The sequence below is a fragment of the Sturnira hondurensis genome, unplaced genomic scaffold (assembly GCF_014824575.4).
Source record: "Sturnira hondurensis isolate 20B ecotype Veracruz unplaced genomic scaffold, ASM1482457v3 Scaffold0004136, whole genome shotgun sequence".
Lineage (NCBI taxonomy): Eukaryota > Metazoa > Chordata > Mammalia > Chiroptera > Phyllostomidae > Sturnira > Sturnira hondurensis.
Window position 1 is genome coordinate 37,542,005 of NW_028076767.1, and position 16,620 is coordinate 37,558,624.

At 39.6% G+C, this 16,620-nt stretch overlaps 1 protein-coding gene across 2 annotated transcripts in view; it reads left to right on the plus strand.

The window, feature by feature from the left end:
- The window catches only part of TTN (titin), a 274,055-nt gene that overhangs the window by 11,590 nt on the left and 245,845 nt on the right, over positions 1-16,620 (plus strand). The window contains exons 7-21 of one of the 2 annotated variants that reach the window (XM_037044363.1): positions 1,565-1,874; positions 2,225-2,377; positions 3,072-3,209; positions 4,818-4,949; positions 6,191-6,328; positions 6,904-7,041; positions 7,498-7,635; positions 11,004-11,297; positions 11,404-11,526; positions 12,669-12,950; positions 13,197-13,262; positions 13,977-14,235; positions 14,457-14,520; positions 14,956-15,171; positions 15,858-16,000. In XM_037044363.1, the coding sequence (XP_036900258.1) occupies positions 1,565-1,874; positions 2,225-2,377; positions 3,072-3,209; positions 4,818-4,949; positions 6,191-6,328; positions 6,904-7,041; positions 7,498-7,635; positions 11,004-11,297; positions 11,404-11,526; positions 12,669-12,950; positions 13,197-13,262; positions 13,977-14,235; positions 14,457-14,520; positions 14,956-15,171; positions 15,858-16,000 (2,594 nt within the window). Of the gene's footprint in view, positions 1-1,564; positions 1,875-2,224; positions 2,378-3,071; positions 3,210-4,509; positions 4,642-4,817; positions 4,950-6,190; positions 6,329-6,903; positions 7,042-7,497; positions 7,636-11,003; positions 11,298-11,403; positions 11,527-12,668; positions 12,951-13,196; positions 13,263-13,976; positions 14,236-14,456; positions 14,521-14,955; positions 15,172-15,857; positions 16,001-16,620 lie in introns of both variants that reach the window. The other variant, XM_037044362.1, reaches the window with a different exon arrangement.

Sequence of the window (16,620 nt, forward strand, 5' to 3'; positions counted from 1 at the left end):
CATACCACCCTGAACGTGCCCGATCTCATCTGAAGAAGCCATGTTATCAATTTAATTTTAAAAAATCATAGGATACTTAGGCTTCAAATTAGTCAGTTACTACAGAAAGTACAAGGATATTTAAAAGAAGTCCAGGGTACATTACAATGAGGCTGCAGATAGACAAACAGAGACAATTTAAAAGAGCAATCCATAACACTTGGACTAGAACAGCAGTTTCCAAAGTGTACCACACAGCCTACCCCACAGAAAATTTTGAGAAAGCTGTTCCTGGCCTGGAGACTCACCAGGCACCTGGACATAGTGAAGGCTGTGGCAAGTCCCACAGGAAAATTAAAAAGGTCTAACTTCTTTAGCTTAGCTCCCCTCAAAGATCTTTGCTTTTACATTCCTCAAAATAAACTTGACACCTGATTCATAACTGAAAAGAGCTATAAATCCAACATAATTTCCCACCTTGTATTAAAATAGATTTTCTGCTATCGATTAAAATCACTCTAGCCTCCTCCTTGTCCTCTCTTGTGTGACATTTATGTCTTTATCCCGATTTATTAGTGTAGCTTTTCATACAAGGTGTATTAATGCATTTTGATTACAGAAATCTTACTTTGCTCAGCATCTATTCAGTGCCCCCACATGGCCCCAGAAGTGGGAGCACTGAGAAGTTTAGAGTTACGATCGGGATAATTACTGGGGCCTTTCTGTGGCTACATTTCAAGAAACCACCTTTTGCTGTTTTCACTTTTTACACTGTGAGACAGTGAAGCAGGGCACAAAATTCTTTAGCTGGGAATGAAGTCTGATTCTCGAGTCACAGCAAGTTAGAGTAAGGCTTACAGGGATTTAGAAGGGATCGAGGATGACAGCTAGTGGGAGGGGAGGTTCAGGGGTGGAGGGATTGAGCAAAAAGGAAGAAGGACTCATGGACACGGACAACAGTGTGGTGATTGCTGGGGACAGGAGGGTACAAGGGAACTAAATGGTAATGGGAAGAAATACAATAAAGATTAAATTTTTAAAAAAGAGAGAGAGAGACCCAGAGAGCTCACCCCAGGAAGCCCCTCCCGCTTTCTGCCATGTGAAAAGCAGTCAACTGACAGCTGCCCATAAACCAGGGAGCAGCCCTTCACCGGCTATCAAATCTACCCAGGCCTTAACCTTGCACTTGCAGACTCTAGAGCTGTGAGACAGAAATTTCCGTTGTATACAAGCCCCCCAGTCCACGGTACTCTGTTCCAGCAGCCTCGGACACTTACCCACTTAGACTTTCTGCTCCAATGCGACTTCACAGGTCAGAGATCTGTGTCTAGTGTCCTCATTGATGAATCCCAATTGCCTCAAATAAAACCTGACAGATGGAAAATGATTGATAGATTTTTTTTGAAAGAAAAAGAAGATTGTGTTCAAGTACATCATTTGCCTCTGAACAGGTTACTGAGGCACAGAGTTTAAAACTCTGCCGTTGAATTACACACTTCCAGATTGTTCTGGTATTATTCAAATACAATGGCCCAGCGGGGAGCTCCTTGTCTTGGGTTTCTGACCTCTGCCCTTTGGTTTGCAGGCCCGTGTCTCCCGCTGGGAGGATCTCCACGTCCCCTATCAGATCTGTTAAGTCTCCATTACTCACGCGGAAGAGCCAGACACCCATGCTGGGACCCGAAGTGCCTCCCCCGTGGAAGCAAGAGGGCTATGTGGCCTCCTCTGAGTCTGAGATGAGAGAAACTGTGATGACAAGTGCTACGCAGATGAGGACGGAAGAGAGATGGGAAGGGAGATACGGGGTCCACGAGCAAATGACCATCAGCGGCGCTGCGGGCGCTGCCACTGGCGCCACCTTCGGGGCAGAGGCCATCGCCTCGGACGCCACAGAGGTACTGTCAGAGCCATCTGTGTCCTTTTCTCCGCCCCACCTTCTGGCTTCCGGGACCAGAGTCCTGTGCTAGGACGTGGTCTGGATAGGTTGTGCAGAAGAACGTGAGGATATACAGACACTGAAGAGAAAACTGGGCTCTAGGTTTGCTAATTGGGACAGAGGCTCTAATGTGTACGGTCGACATAAAATACAGGTTTTAACAACCCGTTTTCTTGTGGTGATGATAAGTGCTTCTGCACATGTGTATTTGGCTCTGGGCAGCTCAGTTTCCACGGTGTTTTGGTGTTTTTGTGTTTTCTACCCATACGGCATTCAAAAAAGTAATGTACTTGGTCATTTCCAATCCAGGTGAAACAAGAAACTGACAAAAGTGCAGCTGTTGCGACTGTCGTTGCTGCTGTTGATATGGCCAGAGTGAGAGAACCAGTTATCAGCGCTGTAGAGCAGACTGCTCAGAGGACAACCACGACTGCCACGCACATCCCACCTGCTCCAGAACAGGTACGCAGGAGGCCGTCCAGGCTGAGCTTTGCAGGCAGAGATCCCACGAGGAGTCAATGCTCGAATCATTCTGAGGAGAGCACCAAACCCGGACTTTTTGGACTTTCTTAGCAGAAGATAGTCAGAAATACCAAAGGTGTGCAAAATATAAGTGCCGTAAGTCCCTGGTCTATGATGGGCATGGAAGCAGGCAAGAGTTCACTGTCAGAAAGGCAACACAGAGGGTCATACAAGGTATTCTGAGTATCAAAGTGCTCCTGGGTCAAGACAGGACAAGGGTGGCCTGGAAAGTCAGCCAAACGAGGCACATAGGTATGTGTGCAGGTAGATATGTGTGCATTCGAGGCCGTGGTTGCAGACCAGTCGGCCAAGAGTTCAGGCCCTCCTGGAGCCAGGCCTGGAAACCATTATTTCAGGGCAGACATTACTTTTCTCTAAGCTTTCCCAAAAGACCTCTGCTTTTACTTTCCTCAAAATAAACATGACACTTGATTCATGACTGAAAAGTGTTATAAATCCAGGATAATTCCCCACCTCATATTTGAATAGATTTTCTGCTATAGTTTAAAATCACTCTTGCTTTCCGCTTTATCCTTTCTCATGTGACATTTATGTCTTTATCCTGATTTATTATTGCAACTTTTTATACAAGGTGCATTAAAGTATTTCCTCCCTTTCTCCTCTATGAAATCAGATGAGAAAGGAAGCAGAGAAGACTGCTGTAATTAAGGTAGCAGTGGCTGCCGATAAAGTCAAGCAACAAGAATTAAAATCAAGAACCAGAGAAGTAATTACAACAAAACAAGAGCAGGTGCACGTAACTCATGAACAGGTGAAAATGTTTTTTTGATGTGAAATTATTGTTGTTATTATCTGTGTCAACACATATAATAATGTTTACTGTGAAGGGTGTTGTATTTTGGGCAACTTGGTTTTTATCACACTAATAAAAGTCCCTTGTATCTGTGTATTCCTGGGTACTATATACCAAAGTCCCTTAGAGTCACCAAATGCTTTCCGCGTGTAGACAAAAGGACCTCTGTGAACGTGTACTGGGTAGAAACAGGGGTCTCATCCACACTGATCTGGGAATGCACTAATTACATATGTGGCTGTGGGGGAGGTAATACTAGGGAGAAGACACAGTCAGGAACAGAGAAGAGTGGAAAAGAACAGAGAACCCAGTGCTTGGAAAATAGCTTGCTCTCTGCCTCCTTACTCTTTGGGAGAATATTTGAATGTGGATTTGAAGTGGGATGAATAGCATGGCCTTTGTAGGTCAAATGACCAGAAAAAGTGAAAAGGATAGAAAAGGCAACATGATTGGAGGCATTCAGGGACAGAATAGATAAGACCAACTGGTAGGGCTATGGGCCTAGGGAGCCAATGGTCAGTCAGGTGGTTTGAGAAATGAACTTCCAACTTGCTTTCGAGCTTGAATTTCAGTGATGGTATCTGAGAATGGCCGAGAGGCAAACAGGGGAAACTGCCCCATCCCCCTACCCAATGCACACACCTCTGGGGCCAGATCCAACACAGCATCCTTCAGGAACTAAGAATTTGGAAAATGTTTTGCCTGGGATATGTACAAAACTTTTTACCCATAAGGTCTCAGTTTTGGAAAAATAAGTCTTGATATTTAAAAACCATTGTAATATTTAGAAAAATGTCAAAGCAAAAATATTGTATAAATGCAGATTATAAATTGTCCATACTTGATTTTTCATATATAAAATAAAAGGGTGTGACAGTATTACTTCAAAGGCCTTCCACATAATCCTGTGCTCTAAGGTCACCATTAGATGATCTTAGAAGTATGGAATAATGGTCTTAGGAGCATGGAATAATATCGCCATATATCCACTAACAGAAATTGGAAGTCTTTTCCAAAGAGAGCAAAATTTGTTGAATCCAACTTTTTTCTTTGCTAAGCAGTATAACTTATGGTTTAGACAGAAAAAGAGTATGGTCATATTGATGAAAATAAGATGATTTATTTCATTTAGTGATATCTCCAGAAAAAGGATTTTACTTCTTTTTCAAATCCCTATTTTGTTATGTTTTATGAACATTTTGTCACTTCCATTAGCGATCAGGAGACAATGAGTTTTTGTTTTTATCATTGATTTCAGATGAGAAAAGAAACTGAAAAAACATTTGTACCAAAAGTAGTAATTTCTACAACTAAAGCCAAAGAACAAGAAACTAGAATTTCTGGAGAAATTACTACAAAGCAAGAACAAAAACAAATAACTCAAGAAACGGTAAGTTTAACTTTGTAAATAGCTGGTAGTTCATTGACAAACACATTTCAGTCAGCTGCATGTGTTCTAAGTGAAGGAGTCTTTTCTTTGTTTTTTNTGTTATGTTTTATGAACATTTTGTCACTTCCATTAGCGATCAGGAGACAATGAGTTTTTGTTTTTATCATTGATTTCAGATAAGAAAAGAAACTGAAAAAACATTTGTACCAAAAGTAGTAATTTCTACAACTAAAGCCAAAGAACAAGAAACTAGAATTTCTGGAGAAATTACTGCAAAGCAAGAACAAAAACAAATAACTCAAGAAACGGTAAGTTTAACTTTGTAAATAGCTGGTAGTTCATTGACAAACACATTTCAGTCAGCTGCATGTGTTCTAAGTGAAGGAGTCTTTTCTGTGTTTTTTTTTTGTTGTTGTTGTTCCCTTGTGTCTAGTATTGAAACTCTTTCACAATGGAAATTATCTTCTTATTGCACCATTTTCAACTGTCGATCTTTTTTGCAGAGACTGTCTGTCTGTTAGAACAGTGTAGGGCACATGTCCGGCATTTCTAGAGCGTGCTTAAATAGAAGATAGCTATCACCCAGACCAGCAACCCAGTGGTTCAGTCAGCTTTTTCATGCATGGCCTGAGTCCTCAGTCACTCTGATTGTAACACACAAACTTCATAGTTGTAAGACACTTGCACACGCACACACACACATACCAGTCATGAACACTCCAAACAAATATCAAAAGAAAGTGAGGAGATGGAGCACATCAAGATCAGTACTTCTTCATGGAGGTGCCCTAATTATTGATCAACAGGGACCTAGAAGTGTTTTCTGCTTTTGGGCCATACTCCCATATGGCAACAACCTCAATGTCGCCAGAATGCACGTCTCTCCCGTGTGTTGAATCAGACTCTAAGTCTGATCAGACTTAGACTGATCAGACTCTAAATCAGACTCTAAGTGCCAGAAAAGTGGCATCTATTATGAAATCTTTCATGTTCCAGGGATTGCTAGTGCTCACCTCTCTTAATCTCATACTCTTTGCTAACCCAGAACTACTTTTTAAAAAAAGGTCCAGCTTTCTACAAAAAAAAAAAAAAAAATCCCAGCTTTTAAAAAAAGGTCCAGCTGAGAACACTGAGTTTTTGTACTGAAAAGGCTGGCCAGCAGCTGTTGGGTTTATTTCCCTCTCCTAGAGGGAGTGAGAGGCTTTGAATGCATAATCAAGGTGTAGGAATCCCTTTTGCCTTTGCTGGTGACAGGCAGGTTCAGCCTGCTTAGAGGTAGGCAGCCATTGGCTGTGGGCCACTCACTGGGCTCCATAACGTGTCAACACATCTCAACACGTCTCAGAGATGAGACCTTTTCAGTGATAGGACAGTTTGCTGAGGGACAGGTAAGAAATAAAAGAACCCATTCCTCAGAAAATCAAAGGTCTATATTTTAAATACAAGTGAAGACTCTTGACATGGAAATGTGGTATTTTCTCTCCTCAATGTTGGGAGATATCTTCTGTGCCGTTTGACACTCAAATCTTTATTTTACTCTGAAAATCAGATAAGACAGGAAACTGAGATAACTGCTGCATCCATGGTGGTAGTTGCCTCTGCAAAGCCCACAAAACTAGAAACAATTCTGGGAGCTCAAGAAGAAATTGCCACACAACAAGATCAAATGCACATAACTCATGAAAAGGTGATGACTTCCTGCCGGTGTGAAATTCACTCATATCATGTCTTTTGCAATCCACCCTCATTGTCACCATGGGTCTTAATCATCACTTTTTCACCCACTCTTCTTCTTATAGCTCAAGTAGAAAAACTTCATAATCTCTCACAAGCTTTTTGCCACCCATCTAGGATTCACTGCCACTTTTCATTCCTAACCTTCAGTCTTTCTCTGGATTGGTACTAGCATGATATTGTAAACCACTTTAATATCTTCCTGTTGAAGTATACTAGAGTGTACACATTTGTTACTAACATGCAAAAGCGTGTGTTATTTATGGTTCTACTAGAATTTCACATCAATTATACTAAGAATAATGTGAGAAAGAGAAATGCATCCTTTATTCTTTTGTCACTAATCATGTGTTATATAATGAAGCAGCCTGGATGATCAAAGCAACTCAGATGATGTGTTTAGGTGTGATTAAAATGTCCTCAACCGAGGAGATATTTTGCTTCCTTTCTCAGTTTTCACTTTAGTTTCTTTTATTAGAGGATGTATGAAATTTAATGACCATTTTCTCATTTTTATCATATAACCAGATAAAAAAAGAAGCTAGAAAAACAGTGGTACCTAAAGTTATAGTTGCCACACCCAAAGTCAAAGAACAAGATATAGTGTCAAGAAGTAGAGAAGGCATCACTACCCAAAGAGAGCAAGTTCAAGTAACTCAGGAAAAGGTGAATATGGCTATATGAGATGGGACAAGTTTATCTTTAAACTGATTTCTAGTAAATCATTAACTATGATGTGGTATGAATTATTAATTTTTACTTTCCTCTTTTGAATTCCAAACTAAAAGCAAAATTGTAAATGTGTGATGGCTTACCATTAATTTTATCAGTACATTTGGTTTTCTTCCATCGGTAACATTTGTAATTCATTTTATTCACCATTATTTTTGCATGAAGATTAGTATTTTTAGCCTAATGTTTAAGAAGCAATCCATGGAATCACCTGGAGTTTTTGTCGAGGTTAACATCTCTAAGTTTTGTGATACCCACTCAGTGTGTGCGAACATTGCCAAATAATAGTTAACATCCCTTAACCCTGAATAACTAGGAGGGGGGATGGGTCATATCATGTGTGTCTGCAGCCCTATACAATTTAAACCTTGATTTTACTGTAATAATCAGATGAGAAGGGAAGCTGAGAAAACTGCCTTGTCTACAATAGCAGTTGCTACTGCTAAAGCCAAAGAACAAGAAACAATACTGAGAAGTAGAGAAAGAATGGCTACTAGACAAGAACAAATCCAAGTTACTCATGGAAAGGTGACTATTCCGAGTGTGAAGTTCCCTATTATAATACATTAATACCAAAACTCATGTGAAATCCCCTATTATAATATGTTAATACCAAATCTCAGAATTTCTTATGTATGAGACACTATTAACCTAATTTATTTTGTTGATGATTAAAAATTACAAACTAAAAACCCAATTATTTATTATTGTTAATATTCCTACATAATCCTTTCCTCATTGATCTCTTCACTATTATTTTCCACTTTTTATTATTACTATCTAGAAATTTTTTTAGAAGTTGATGATTGAAATTGCATGCAGGCTAATTTTAATATACTCAATGAGCCTTAAAAAATATACCTATAAATGATGAATCTTATTGATTGTCAGGAAGATATATGTTTCAAGGAGTCATCAATTCAGTATATTAGTTTGTAAAGTATGGACTTATTTTAGGAGATTACCCATAATTGTCTTCATGTAGAGCATTGTCTTTTTTCTCTTATAAATATCAGATGAGAAAAGAAACTGAGAAAATTATAATTCCTGCTGTAGTAGTTCTCACCAGAGCTAAACAAGATACAATATGAAAATCTAGAGAAGGAATTATCCAACCAGACTAAATACACATAAGCCATGAAAACATTACTTGTAGCTATGAAATTTCTATGAATTAACTTATTTCCCACAACTGTCTTTACCCCAAATAAGCTATTTACCTACTTTTATTCTTTATTGCTAATACAGTGTCTAAAAATCACCCACTAAAGTGTTTTCAATTTCTTTAGCTTCATGACTGAGTCCTGTCTGTATTGCCCTCAGTATTGTTTGCCATCCCTTTATCTTTGGGTTTTTTTCTAAGAGGTGACTCAAGATCACCTTCTGCACAACTCACTCAAGTCTCACTGTGAATGCCGTGTCAGCCCTTCAGAAGTCTCCTTGATGACAGAAATTTCAATATGTAACATACTTCACGAGTGATTATATTTGAATTTTGTTATTTCTAAATCACATAAATTTGACTATCTTACTTTTGTTGTTAAAAATTAGCTAAAAATGGAAGCTGAAAAATTGTCTATACCTAAAGTAAGAGTTACCACTGCAAAACCTACCAAACCAGCCACATTACCAAGGACTAGAGAAGGATTTGCCATTAAGCAAGAAAAGATACATCTGTTTCATGAAGAGATGAAAACTGATGCCATGGAGGTGAAAAGCATTGTTTCATCCCATTTCATCATCAGCTCTCATAACCTCCCATCTGTCATGAGTTGTTGCGCCCCTTGTGTTCCATTTAATCATTTAACTGATCAACAAAACGTTAGAGGTCATTAGATTCAGTCCAGGTCCTCCAGTGGAACAGTTAGCATTTCTATTTGTGAAAGGCCAGATTAAGTAACACTTTTCTTTGTGTCCTCTGAATTAATTCCCACTCTTTAAAGTGATTTGGGGTCTCTTTGTCCAATGAGGGGTGTTAGAGGCCACCAAGAAATAAAAGGCCACCAAATGGCATCTGAGTATGTATATGGATTATGATGTACATTAACTCAAGAAAAAATATATAGGTGCTTCTCCAATTTAAAATGCTCTGCTATATTTAAGATTCTTTTTTGTGTGTAAGTTTTAAAACAAGACCTGTATATTTCTTTTGGAAAAGACCATTTCTTTGAGCCTAGTTTCTCATTATTAAAATAAAACTAAAAGTCAAGCTGACTATCATGTAGATTGGTTGAAAAGTTTAAATGAGATATAATATAAATGCAATCACTCTACAAGTGAAGTTACATATAAATAAGATAGATTATATAATGTACTACATAGTACATAATATATAAGATAATAGAAAATTATGTAATATATAATCAAAGATGTTAACATGTTTAAACATCTATAAAATTACAATCAACTAATGGCCTATATGGTTAAAAAACGAAAATAAAAACCAACAGATGAACAAAAAAAACTTAATTCACCTAAGCCTCACATATATTTTACAGTTTCTTCTAAAACACTATCTAAATTGAAGATGGTATTTGTAATTCTTCAAGGCAGGTTAATTAGAGTGTGCCTTCCTAGAAGGAAGCACTATGTAAAGCTCATGATCACCTAAAGGCCCGATTCCATTTCAAAAAACCCCACCTCATTTTTATCTTAAAAGGTTCAGATAACAGTTTTAATAGATATACAGGTAGCAGACTTGGAAACTATTTCAGATGCAATTTAGATTCTATTCACAACAGCAGAAAAGAAAACTGACATGAATAAAATATCCCCACAGTCCTTGGAAAGAGCACTGGGGGACGCGGCGATGGGGTTTTCACAATATGCTCTTTCCAAGTACTGCGTCGACTCATTTCTAAAAGAGACTCTCCTGGCCCTGGCTGGTGTAGCTCAGTGGATCGAGTGTGGGCCTGCAAACCACACGATTGCGGTTCGATTCCCACTCAGGGCAGATGCCTGGGTTGCAGGCCAGTTCCCAGTAGAGGACTCACAAGAGGCAACCATACATTGATATTTCTCTCCTCTCCTTCCCTTCCCCTCTAAAGATAAATAAATAGAGTCTAAAAAAAAAAAGAGAATCTCCTTTGCAAACTGGGTTCCCATTTATGCTCATCGAATTCATAGAAATGAGAAAGCATCATTTGTGTTTCTGTCTTTCCTTTAATTTCCAGTAATAACGAAAGTGAATTGCTCTTTACTAGGAAAGTTCATTCTCTTGAATACAAATATGACAACAGTTTTTCATGTTGATCACAATATCTTCAATCACGTGTTTTAAGAGGGATATTTTCTTATAGATTAAGAAATTCTTATCTCCACAGAATCATAAGTAAATTAATATGCTTCACTGTGTGTTCATGAGCCTTCGTATTATCACAGATTTCCATGCGACTGTACAACTTTGTAGCAGCAGATGTTTGTGGGTAGGTCTGCAATTAAATACATTTTTGTCAACACTGTCATTGTGCCAACATAAGAGCAAATGACTGAGAAGATAATAAAAAGAATCAATGAAGATAACCAGCCCCAAAGTTCTGATTTCTCAAGTTCTAATTGACCACCTTAACCATAATGCTTGAAAAACCCAAACTTCTTACTATTTTACAGATGTATTGTCTTGTCCTGTGTTGTATGTGATTTAATGTCTAACTCAAATAAGCAGGTGTTTACAGAGTTTGTCCAACTAGATTTCCATACGTTTTAATAATCAATGAAATAGTAAGTTCTTAAATGCATTTATACTTCTGGAGACATTTACATAAGTATATGACATGGTGCCACATGACTAACCATGCCTTTAGGCATTTGTCTGTTCTCAATGGCTATCCTAGGAAGAGATGGCCCCACCTGACTTTGACATTACTATGTATTAATTTTCAAAAATTTATTTCCAGGTGGGGGTTGAGCAAAAGGCGGAAGCCGTAGCAACAGTTGTTGCTGCAGTAGACCAGGCCCGTGTCAGAGAGCCCAGGGAGCCCGGGCATCCCGAACAATCCTATGCTCAGCAGACCACTTTAGAGTATGGATATAAGGAGCATGTTTCCACCACCAAAGTAGCTGAGCATCCCCAGCGTCCTGCCTCAGAACCCCAAGTTGTCCCCAAAGCAGTCAAGCCTAGAGTGATTCAAGCTCCTTCTGAGACTCATATCACAACTACTGATCAAATGGGAATGCATATATCATCACAGGTGGGTTTGTACTTGCTGCCTTTCCTTTTCATACAACGGGAAAGCAAGCTTAACTGCGGTGGTCACCTGGTGAACAGTGATGTCACTGAGTTTTATTTCAATGCAGATCAAGAAAACTACAGATGTAACAACTGAAAGATTAGTCCATGTGGATAAACGCCCCCGCACAGCAAGCCCTCACTTTGCTGTTTCAAAAATTTCTGTGCCTAAGACAGAACATGGATATGAGGTAAGAAGTTGCAGAGCGTGATGACGCAGTTATCTTTGATAGAGGCCAATGTGGCTTCTGTTAGGTAACGTCCTTCTACATTCCCGGTGGACTCAGAGCCCCCGAAGTTTGGTTTCTGACATTCACCCTGCAGGGTGAGCGTCAGAACAGCAGGTGGTTATTTGAACAGACACACATTCATACAGGCTTCTCTGTTTCACATTTTGTAATTATGTTATTTACTTTTCCTTCTACTATGAGACATTTCAGAGTAACAACTGAGAATGTTTATAAATACTAAAGACAGATATGGAGAAATCATATAGTGATATCCTCAGTATAGCCAGATGGAGAGGTGGTATTTTGTGGTGGTTGGGTTAGACTGTGGAGCCAAACGGCCCTGAATTAGTGTTCTGGCTCTGCCTGTTATTAGCTCTGTCTGTCCTTGGGGCAAGTTAATACATGTAAAGCCTTAGCAAGTTGACAGCCCATAATAACCTTCAGTATTTGTCACTCTTGTCCTTATTACACACATCCAAGATGTAGAACCCAAATCTTATATGCTTTCAAAAAATGCTAAGGTACATTTGATACCTATGTTTGGGATAGTCCCAAATTATTATTGAAACCAAATCATAGACAGTAGCAGAATAAAAGCAGTAAGAAAGCCTTTAAATTATTTTTCTGAATGTCTTAATTTTTACCTTTCAAAGAGGTTTGTGGTCAAACCTAAATGTGAGATTTTAAAATAGTTCTTAGGAATTTACCAAGTCTTTTAGCAATTTCCTGATTTTGAATATCTCAGGATTTTCAAATGCAGCATTGGGGTGATTAAGTGAAAATTCAAGACTGAGTTTTAGAAGACCCTCAGTCCCTTTATGATAAGAGTGTAAAGCAAGGAGTTTTAAATATAAGTCTTTGTGAGAAAGATATATTTAATATATTTTGCAAAGTGGCAGAAATGTCAATGAGCTTATAACCGGCTGATCTCTAACTGAGTTTCCACTAACACTAAGTGATAATGAGAACATTAAAAACCACGAGCCACATAGGAGAAAGTAGACTCAGACACACAGCAGTTGTGCTAGTGGCAAAGCCCTTCTCAGTGACAAACATGAGTAACAGGTAAGTGACTTTGTTTCCTGACTCCATTTCCACTTCAGGCATCGATAGCCGGTAGCGCTATTGCCACATTACAAAAAGAGTTGTCAGCCACATCGTCTACTCAGAAGATCACCAAATCGGTGAAGGCGCCCACTGTGAAGCCCGCTGAGACTAGAGTGAGAGCGGAGCCCACTCCCTCGCCCCAGTTCCCCTTCACTGACACACCGGAGACTTACAAGAGTCAAGCTGGCATTGAAGTGAAAAAGGAAGTCGGGGTGAGCATTGCTGAGAGCACAGTCCGAGAAGAGCACTTTGAAGTACGTCACGGGCGTGAAGTCAAGGTGGGTCCCTGGACTGCACGCTGTTTCTTGTCCGTATCTATGAATCAGGGCCAGACATTCCAGTTTGTATTATAGAAGTCATCAGCCAGACGTCTTGCCTTTCTCCTTTGCTATGCTCAAACTTAATGTTACTGGGTCACAACTCTTGGTCTCTACTTTATAATTTTATAATTTTGCATGAGCTGAACATCTATGAGATTTCTCACAATCTCATGGGTGTTGTGTAAACATGTTTTGTATTCGTAGGTGACAGAAAAAGCAAGAGTGCCTGCGCCTGCCGAAATCCCCGTCACCCCACCGACTTTGGTCTCGGTGAGTAAAGATGCTGATTGTGTTGGGCCGTGTGCATATCTGGGCAGATAATTTTGAAACATACGAAGATCAGTTTCTCAAACTGGAAAATGGCATGAGTGAGGTTACAAATGCTAATTTTAAGACCATACACTATTTGGCAAATAGAGGGAAATTCTGTGTGGCGACCATCAGTCTTGTAGTCAACAGGTTGCGTGGGTTTCCATTGTGTGTAAGACAGCATTGACAGCAGATGGAGATGCAGCCTTCTGAAATCTTTGCCGCGCTATCAGAGAAAGTGTCCATAAATAAGCAAGATAAAATGTAGGAGGTGATAGGCACCGCAACAGAGAGAGCATAAAGAGGAAGGGTAGGTGACTTGGGATTCGGGGCCACGTGGAAAGCTTTGTTGCAGAAGTAGCACTCACGACTCGTCCTTCAGCTTAACATTTGGCTGCATAAGAACTACAGAGTACAGCGTTGCCCTGTATTATACAGCATTAATACAGTTCACCTTACCAATTTGGAAACACCTTGCATCTGTTTTAACTTCAGGATATTCCAGTTTTCAAAGAAGTCTCTTTACTAATATTTCTAGAATCCTGATCTTTTTAAAAATATATATTTTATGACAGTGGGAATGTACAAGTTCAAACCCCCACATTTAGCATAATATATAGAGATGATTAATGAAGGTACACACGTACCAACACATCCTTTTTCTTCTCTCTTTAGGGCTTAAAAAATGTGACTGTCATAGAAGGTGAATCGGTCACCTTGGAGTGCCACATCTCTGGATACCCATCCCCAAAAGTGACATGGTACAGGGAAGACTACCAAATAGAAAGTTCCATTGATTTCCAGATAACTTTCCAGAGTGGAATTGCTCGTCTTATGATCCGTGAAGCCTTTGCAGAAGATAGTGGGCGGTTTACCTGCAGCGCCGTGAACGAGGCTGGGACCGTCAGCACGTCCTGCTACCTGGCTGTGCAGGGTTAGTGACCACACTCCCTCCATCCTTCCACACATGCCACCACTGTCATTCATCATGCTTGGCTGACACTTCTTTCCACAATACCATGTCTGCATGAAGATGTCCCCCTTTGGAATTGGGAATCAATTACGGAGTCAACTTAATTGTCATGCTAAGCAGGGGGTCACTACGGAAATGGGCTAAATGCTTGACTTCAATGAAAAATTTCTGTCTTTTTCCAGTGTCAGAAGAGTTTGAAAAAGAAACCACATCCATGACTGAGAAATTTACCACAGAAGAGAAACGGTAAGACGTTTTGCTGCTAATGAGCTGTTGGTCTAGTTGACCTTTGAACAACATGGGTTTGAACAGCATGGGTTCACTTACACATGGGTTTTTTCAGTAAGTACACTCAGCCCTCCTATCCGCGAGGCTTCTCATCTGTGGATTCAACCAACCAGGGATCAGAAACAGTATGTTCACTTTTCCAACTACAGATTCCCCATGGTGAACTGAAAATACTGTTTTCAATCTTGGTTGTGTGCATCTGTGAACGTGAAACCAGTGGCTGGGAAGGGCTGACTTTAGAGTCGAAAGGTATATGTGGATTTTTGACTGTGTAGTGTCAGGGCTCCTCAGTTCCTCTTTGTTCAAGAGTCTGCTGCAGTTTTGATTTATCAGCTTCTTTAGTATTGGTAATTTTCAACCCAGAAGCTAATGTGGAGGAAATTTTCTTTCTAGCTTTGTGGAGTCAAGAGATGTGGTGATGACTGACACCAGCATCATGGAGGAGCGAGCAGAGCCCGGAGAACCTGCAGCTCCTTTCTTCATTTCAAAACCAGTGGTCCAGAAACTGGTGGAAGGTGGGAGCATTGTGTTTGAATGCCAGGTGGGCGGCAACCCGAAGCCCCATGTCTACTGGAAAAAGTCTGGTGTTCCTCTAACCAGTGGATACAGGTATTCTGATGGCTGACTGATGCAGTTCTCTGTGATTTACATGGCATGTATATGAAGCCTAGAGAGAGGTAGAATATACTTACGACGCCATGTCCTAAAGGTGGGCTCTCTTATTATGGAGCCTTCCTAGTGTGTTTTCATGTGTTTGTACAAAGTCTTTCTGAGAGACAAAGCCATGTGACAAAGTGGATAGAAGATACATCTCTTTACATTCTAGTTTGGTTCATTTGTGATGCCAGTAAAATAGAGAAAATGTGTATTTTCACACACATACATTTTTTCCAAAAGAATCTGAGACAGCTTTTAATAAAAAAACGTGTAAGTCACTAATAGATAAAAGAGTAAGGGTCATGTCATGAAGAAAGTTAATTATACATGAAAATTAATGCTAACAAATTTGCTGCAGTTAAATATATTTGCAACCACTTATTTCCATATGTTTGAATCCAGTAGTACTACATTTATTTATTTTAAAGAATATTCATACCTTTTAACTTGTTCATTCCTTATTACTCATGGCCATGCACTTTCCTCAATAGTCAGCAATCATGTAGTTGTATTCTACAGTAGAGCTTCATCACATGTTTAGGGTCATTGAATTTTATATCACAGATCCGCATAAGGGTTATTTTCCTCACATAAGGATTATTATATGACTGAATTTTTGTGTGTTTATTTTCATAAAGACACAAAGTGATTTACAACAGACAAACTGGCGAGTGCAAACTGGTGATTTCAATGACTTTTGCTGATGATGCTGGAGAATACACTGTTGTTATTCGTAATAAGCATGGGGAAACTTCAGCATCTGCCTCCTTGCTCGGAGAAGGTGGGTGAAAATCTAACTAGTACCTGAGTGAGAATCTAACTAGTACCATGTGCATGGTAAGAACACAAACTGTGGAGGTAGCAGCTCTGTGTATTTATCGAAAGGTCTGTCGTAGTACCCTGGTTCTGATACTGGTTCTTCTCAGTCTCTTTCCTTCTTGGCCTCAACAATAACAGGAAGTGTTTTAGACTACATGGCCTCAAAAGCCATACTGGTGCTATACCTCTAAGTTTCTAGGAATAGTTTCTATTTGGTGGTATTCATTTGGCACATACTATGCCTTTGAAGATGCAGAATTCCAAATGCACTTGCCTTCCAAATCCAGGCAGATAATACCAGTGAGTACAAGGATGATAATGGTCAACTGAAGAGTATATGCCCTGCCTCAAGGGCGCAGTAGTGCCCTATCTCTAGTGTGTGGTTGTACTTGTATCAGGCTCCATGTTGCTAGAGTTTCTGATATTTTGTAGAAAAAGTAGAAATCATGATTTTCAAAATGTATAAGTAATGTGAAAAGAAATGTAATTGCATTCAGACCAAATAAAATGTATCTGTGAGTCACCATTATCTTTGCTTAGCCGCTCACATTTACAGTGGGCCACCCCACGCTCTGTCTCGTT